This window comes from Strongylocentrotus purpuratus, unplaced genomic scaffold (genome assembly GCF_000002235.5).
Source record: "Strongylocentrotus purpuratus isolate Spur 01 unplaced genomic scaffold, Spur_5.0 spur5_scaffold_2, whole genome shotgun sequence".
Classification (NCBI taxonomy): Eukaryota; Metazoa; Echinodermata; class Echinoidea; order Camarodonta; family Strongylocentrotidae; genus Strongylocentrotus; species Strongylocentrotus purpuratus.
Window position 1 is genome coordinate 12785517 of NW_022145605.1, and position 7910 is coordinate 12793426.

Here is a 7910-nt window from a genome sequence, read left to right on the forward strand (position 1 = left end):
TTGCATGCCAATTGCCAAAGTACTCTGTACCGGGGGAACATGACTTGCTAAAAGTTAATCTCACCTTTGTCACATAGGTGATAAATGAACCCAAATAGTTGATTCTGCTCGTATAGGAAAGATCTGATTATCAAGCTCGCATAGGGCATGAAGATACAGGGTATGTTCTTCATTCTAAATCAAAAGATATTCATCAAAATATTTTTTAATTGATTATCAAGATTTCAACATATCGAATTCACATCTGAGCATAACAAAAATAAAATCATATCAAGATTAAAAACGCAAAAGAAATATTTTAGAAAAAGAGTATTAAATGGACGTTTGCAATATTTGAGGGATAAAAACAATATTGCATTCATAATTGTGTAATTATGTGGAAGGCAAATACATGTAGAACGAATTTTGAAATAAGTATGACACGATTGTATATGGCTTTTGTTTTGTGTCTCCCTGTATTTATCAAGCTTTCTATCTATACCTTATGATCTTCTTCAGGACTCGTGTATATAGTTGACAGGTTCATATTGATGTGTCAATCTGCATCATTCACTTCTGAGTGGTTCCTCTGCGAAATGTGGAGTGAGCATTGATACCGTTTTACATATACATGTATTTGTGAGAATCATGTTTTCCTGCTTTCGTATGCGCGTTTGTATTAAATTCCTATATTTTCTCTCTCTCTCTTTATCCTCCCCCTCTTTTGGTTTTTCCTCCTTTTTCCCGTCTAATTACACCACGTCTTTAAATCTCTCTTTCTTACACTCTCCAATCCAATTTTCTCGTTTTCTGTGAAAAGCGCTAATTTGTCCTCTTTCTTTCTTTCTTCATGTTGCCCACCTCTTATCCAACGTATTCCAGTTTACGTGAATAAAGCTATGAGGCGATAAATCAAAATGTAAATGGCTATCATAATTATTTTATTCAATTTCTTGCGATATATCGCCTTCTGCTATCTCTAAACAACAAGATAACTTTCAATCCCATGAGTTCAATCAGTTATAGATCGAACTTGCTCTTGTAAACACATGAACCAAGACATTTTATTACCATTGTGTATTCCTATAATGTATATTCAAGATTATGTTCACACATACAATTAACACAATACAAAACTCTGATACAGTCAGTATGGATAAAAGTCGAAGGGATTACATTTTCTTCAATTTAAAATTTTCTAGGCTTATGAGGGAAAAAAACGACTAGTAATATGTTATGTCTTGAAATGTCTGCACTTTTGGGAAATCTCCCTTCGAGTGTTGTCTTTAAATAGATATTTCTTGTTACTAATATATATCTTGAATCATGGTAGGTTCACTAATTTATTGATATCTCAACAATGAAACTTATTATGGTCAGTCTAGATGAAACTCTATTCATGCTGATTAATCTCACAATATAACAATGAGAATTTGATGAATAACAACAATGTAATTGGATGAGCCATTGTCCGGCCGGACAAATAACGCAAATGTAAATGTTGTCCTCTTGGAGCTGACTATCGATTAGGTATTAGAACAGCTACACATGTAGCTGCACACACACACAAATATTTTACAAAATTGAACAAAACATCTCAACTCAACAAACATAAAATCCATATAATCACCATGGATGTATTAGGTGTATGACATAACAAAGATAACCAAATAAGTTGCTTATCACATGATGAAACAATAATTTAATCCAATGACATGCATTTAATATATTCTGTAAGATTAACTGCTTAGATACATGCATGGAATTGTCTCTACAGTTACTGATGAGATAGTTACAAGCATTGTTTGTTCTTGAAACAAATTAAATATTTGACTACCAGTAGTCCTACTGTTGAACTCGTCACAGTCATGTAATTTTTGTTTACATTTATTCACATACAAAAATACACACTCTCATATATATTTACAAAATAAATTCAGATATCAAAAAACATTTGTAGAAAGACGTGAATGAATGCAATGTGACTCCTTAGCTGAGAACATAATACATGTATATAAATATATTTACATAGTCAACACATTCCGGATATCAATAATGGGTTACAGCTATCGTGCAAATCCATGAACATTATTACAAAAATGAATATGTCCTCTATGTGATTATTACGTTTAAAGTTAGATAATATTTTCAATCTCAAAAGCAAGAAATTATTGGATACTACAGAAATAAGACAAAAGCTTGTCTAGAGCAAGAACCGGTATATACATTCTACACATGGTATTTTCAACAATCTTTCTTGATAATGGATGAACATTCGGTTAAACAGGACAAAGTAGTTCATGAAATAAATCCTGGTACACCGGAAAGCTCATTTGAATTCTTACAGATTACATGTATCATCGTGATGAAGGATATATCAACAGATCCTTACGGATTAGATTCTTGATGACCTTGTTATGATTGTGCAATGCAATATATTACCATCAACATTAGTATAGCTAATATGAGAAAACACATACCGGTTGGAGTTGTTATTAAACAATCAACAGAGAGTTTGGATTTGTTCTGATTTACCTCAGTTTAGTCCAGTACATTTCATATTTCGCATTTCAGATTACACATTTTCAGGTTTATTTACAAGAAATGTAATGACAGGAACAGTACAGACGTATTATGAATACTGACACGTTAGTTTTAAAATATATATCAAATCATTTTTATTTTTTTTGTAACTACTTGTAAAAGACTTCAGTAAAATTGGAATGAGGAAATGAAGGAGCCCAAGTTAAAACATAGCTTGTTGGTTGTTGGTTGTAGGCTGTATATTGTCTGCTCTAGGTTGTATTGCATAGATTGTTTTGAAGGGATTGGGTAACTTTGTCTCAAATTCTGATGTTTTAAAGGGATAGTTGAGTTCTGTTTTCAAACCGCAAATGCCTTCAAAGTGCATGGTTACTGCTCTTATTCTTATCTATGAAATTTATAGTCCCCTTTTAGAACCTAAAATTGCTATGAAGGTAATTTTAGACCCCAAATGTGTGACACAAGGCGTCCAACCTAATTTGCCTATCTTGGAGCTCGATATGCTTCAACATAATTATAAAGTTATTCACTAAAAGTATCAAGACAGGGTATAATCATTCATTAATTGCTTAAGATACTGTTTTCCATACATTTTAACTCTAATGATCCTTCAATTAGTATAATTAGTTATTCGGGTAGCCTGGTTACATCTTGAAGGCTGTAGTAGTCTGCTGCCATCACGTGGTCTGATGAGGGTCACCTTCTAATGTGTTAACAATGTTGATACATTGTTTCTTGACGTTGAATCACATATTACTTGAGCGTAATCTTCCCATCATATATGGTAATGACAGTACCTAAGAATACAAGAAATCATTTTTACATACAAAAACTATGTGTAAATGAGAAAATAAATAAAACATACCATTCAAAGAAACAATGGATGATTTGCAAATAGTCAAAAATTAAGCTTCCGATCATTTACAATCATTTTTATAGGGACGTTTGTTTGATTTCACTTTACCTTTAGTCAGGAACTAATGGTAATTAATTCAATCACACATGTATATTCAAATTGGAGAGAAATTGATCATGATCAAATACTAGGATATCATTTAGTAAAACCAAAATTAGATTTGAATTGACTCCATAGGCCCTAATAATTCCAAAGGATTTGTAAATATTAGTGAGGTATTTTGCCCTGAAAGATACTACAAGCATTACATTTCAGGCAGGGAAGATTTGATCTGACTGTCATGACCAAGGTAGCAGGCAGATGAAGAGAACACACTGATAGGACTAGACTCTGTACTCTGTACTATCATCCATCTTAATGGCATCATTCCTTCATGAAATGTTATTTGTTGTTATCTTAAATTCCAGAAGGGAGAATATAGAGGAAGTTTGATTAGAAAAAAACGCAGGCCACCAACAACACTATTAATCTTTAAACAAATTCAAAGAAAAAATAGATCAGTGTGACTCACAAAAGTTCTTTCCAATTAAACTTGTATATTCAAACTCATGGATATTGCAATAATGTGAGAAGCATATTTAATCTATCTAATTTTTGCCACGGTGCTTGGTGGAGTTTATGTTTGCTAATATGCTTGCTGCATGGTCATTTGATTTTTTTAACAATTAGACCTTTTGAAAAGATACAGACATTTTCCATCTTTTCATCACATATTCAGGTCATATCGTTTTATAAAAAGAGGACGAAGTACAATGAGCATTTTACTTTATACATTGTGTCCATGAAGTAAAAGTACCTTTTCACTATAAATGTTCATATAGTTGTGTAAAGTTCTTCCCTCTAAGTTTGTTACATCAGGCCAGAATAAACACATGAAAGAAAGCTCGAAATATATGTACTGTACATTCTTGTGTAACGATTGGGCGGAGTTGAATATGGATAATAACAAAAAACTAGCCTACTTCGAAACGATGGAATGCAAGAAAGAGGGAGGAAAAATCAATCAGAGGATGGCCATGTACACTAGTGTTATATCTTACCTAAAATTTAGTCACTGTGACAGTCAGCTTGCCTTCACTGTTCACCTCATAAATCAGTGGATCTAGATCCATGTCGGTAGCACACGTTTTCAACCTATAGAAATAAAATAGTACATTTCGGGATCATACATGATCTTTTGAACAAACCTGACCTTCGATACTCTCTTAAAAGCCATAAGAGATGTATGCTATGTGGTGTGAGAATAGATGACAATTACACATCCAACCTTGCATGATATTGCTCTGTATTTATATTGCATGACTGCAAATAACCATGGTATTAACATTGTGTACAGGTATGTAGGATAAATCATGATGAATAAGATAAAGTATTGAATAACATTTATAATAAGAAAATTATATTGATATGAATAAATCCTGAAATGAAGAGATCATCAGATTATGTAAACTATGGTAAAATCCCCTATACAGCACCCAATCATCTAATCTTTTAGACAACCCACTCATGTATGCAGCCTTTTAACCATCCGAGATTCATTCCAAGCCTTAATGCAGCTACCCCTGACCTCGCATAAAATCCAATTCAGTGACAATGACGATAGATTGCTTGTTGGGCAGAGTATTTTTGCCAAAATCGATTTCCTTTTGATATTAGGAACCCACTGTGTTAAATCAATGCTAGTTTTCCTCTTATGAGATCAAACGTAATCAGGTATCCCATTTGTATCAATACCATGTAAGCATACAGCATAATTCTATGCCGTAATTTTATTTATACAGGTTTGTATCGTGCAGTAAAAAACTTCAAACCATCTTTTACAGAGAGTCGTCGTATGATAGCGAAAGAGGCGATGACAAAGAGAGTGGAAGAGAGGAAATGCTGGAAAGAGAGTGGGAGAAAGGAATAAAAAGAGAACTTAAAAAAAGAGAAAGAAAAATAATTAAAAGGGAGGGACATAGAGAGAGGGAGGGGGCAAGAGAGAGAGAGAGAGAGCGAGAGAGAGAGAGAGAAAGGTAGCAAATGAAGAGAAGAAACTCACAATAAAAAGGTAAACCAAAATGCGTTCCACAATAGTAACAATAATAATACAGGTAAGATTTGTTATTATAATGTGGCAATCATTACCCTGGTAAATCAAATGAGACTCACCCTATGCTTGTCAGGTGTGGATGAGTCTTCATGAGTTGGATGATCTCAGCTGCCTTCTTGTTGTTCAGTGCAATGAAGGCAAAGGATAGCTTGGTGAGTCGAGGACATGATGTTTTAACAGCATCGCAAAATGACACGGGATCATTCAGTGTCACTTTGGGAGGCATCTGTGCCTGGATCTGAAGGTGAGTTAGACGGTGGAATGGAGAGCAGGCCATTGTGACGATGTCTGATGAGACATTCTCCTCGGTTAACCAGTCCAGTTGGAGTGTTTCCACTCTGGGACATGATGTATGAAGTCCAAAATTCCACAGGCTGGTCACATGCTTACCATCCACAGAAAGCGCATCTACTGAGCATGTTTGACCAGTCTACCCAAAAAAGCAATATGAAAAGGCTCACTATATTATGTATGAAAATCAACGCTAATGTAAGAAATGATATTACATAACCTGACTCATTGTTTATATAGTACTTTTACTGTTCATATCATGCTTGGTAAATATTCCACAAATATACAATAACATCATAAGTTGCCTAAGTAGAAATAAACAACCAGGTAGGTTTGTGGAAAATGGACACAGATTACAATAGTTTTGAACTTTGGGATGCCGAGATTATAAATGAAATAGAGAATCTTTGATTGTCATTACAGTCACATGCGATGCCGTTCCGGATAACTACACTGTCAAATGACTTTGAAAATGATATTTTCAGTATTTTGGATACAAAATAAATATAGGATTAATATAAGATAAGATAATTATGTGGTATATCTTTAGCATTATCGACATTCAACATTTCTTTATGTTTTTATTCTTGTCCATTTTTTCTGAAACCTTCTTTAATAAGTTTCTTTATTTTTTCTGTTTCCACCAACATGACCAAAGCCAAGTTATTAATGAGGGTTAATCCTCCCTTTTCAGTGGAAGATGACAGGATTTTAGTATTCATTATCATCTTTCTTTATTGTGATATTTGTCTTTTTGTGATAATCCCCTTTTATATTGTGATATTAATTAAGCTAGACTAACAAAAAAAACTAAAAATCAAATGACTTCACATTACTGAAAGTTACAAATTGATGAAGAAAATAAGCAACAGAATTCTTTATGGGAAATAGCAAATCATGGCAATCATTTATCAATCGATATTTAACAAGCTTTGAAAAAAATGTGCATGGTTAAACTTCATCCCAAGTTGATAAAGCTATAACTGTGCATACATATTTTTGATATATATATAAAAACCATCCTTCAATCTTTTTAAAAGCCCGTAGTATGTCGTTTTAACTTGATTTCAAAACAGCAATTCCTTTATCATTCATATTTAGTCTGTCTGTATTTTCTGATCCCGTTCCTTTTTAGCTTGCAACAAAAAGAGGATTTTGACTTCAATCTTGGAATAGTAAAGATACACACCAGTGTCTCTCCATCATCTGTGTCAAATCGTTTGATATCCTTCAAGGTGAGTGACTGGAGGCGTGGTAGCGAGAGAATGGAGTGTAGTCTTCGTGGAGTCATCATGGAAACATCATCCATAATCAGCATCTGGATCTGTGCCAAAGACAAGTTTAATCAGTTCACACCAAAGTGTGAAAAAACACCTTTTCAAAAACACAGCTTATATCATATGAATCTGCATTTCAGTACCTTTATCATTCACTAAGTCTGATTATTTCGTCTCGATTTCTGCTATAGTTCAAATGAATCAGCATTTTATAATAAACAAAATAACATTTCAATATGCATGGCATGATGTATTTGAAAATAGGTACTTAAGGTATTGTAGAGCTGTATATTTTGAACAGGACATTGTAAAGTATGAAAGCATCCTATCTTGCCATATGTCTATTTGCATTCTTCTATCATCAAACTCTATTTTGCTCATTCCATCACATTCAATTACCGTCACCATTCCCTCTACATGCTCTCGTGCTATGTTCACTCTCCCATCTTTAGTCTCTTTTATTACTCCTTTCACGTTTATCCTTTCATGTTCATTCTTTGGTTTATTGTTCTTTACAGTATGATTGGTTAAGCTTGATTGAATATTCATAGCAGCTCATTGATACGCACGGACATCTATGATTATTCACGTACCTCCTTTTATTTACCAGCTCTGTTATTTACATATGTATTAGTTACTGTTGTTATACAATGTGCATGCATGTAAATCCATGTAGATATATGCAAATAAATTAACCCTCGGGTTGCAAGCAGCAATTCCCAGGCAGTTCCCCACATGCAAGCATGGAGTGAAGATGTTTGTTGTGCTCTGCAAGTTAGAGACCCGCCGTGCCTTCGCCATGCATTACCCG

At 33.8% G+C, this 7910-nt stretch overlaps 1 protein-coding gene across 1 annotated transcript; it reads right to left on the reverse strand.

Moving 5' to 3' along the window:
- Positions 1-4479: 4479 nt before the first annotated feature.
- On the reverse strand, positions 4480-7559 carry LOC115926385. Its single transcript, XM_030991052.1, has 3 exons — positions 7012-7559; positions 5591-5961; positions 4480-4573 (listed from the first exon to the last, which is right to left on the reverse strand). The coding sequence occupies exons 1-3, from the start codon at positions 7138-7140 to the stop codon at positions 4480-4482; spliced, it is 594 nt and encodes a 197-aa protein (XP_030846912.1). The 5' UTR covers positions 7141-7559.
- Between the last annotated feature and the right edge of the window lie 351 nt (positions 7560-7910).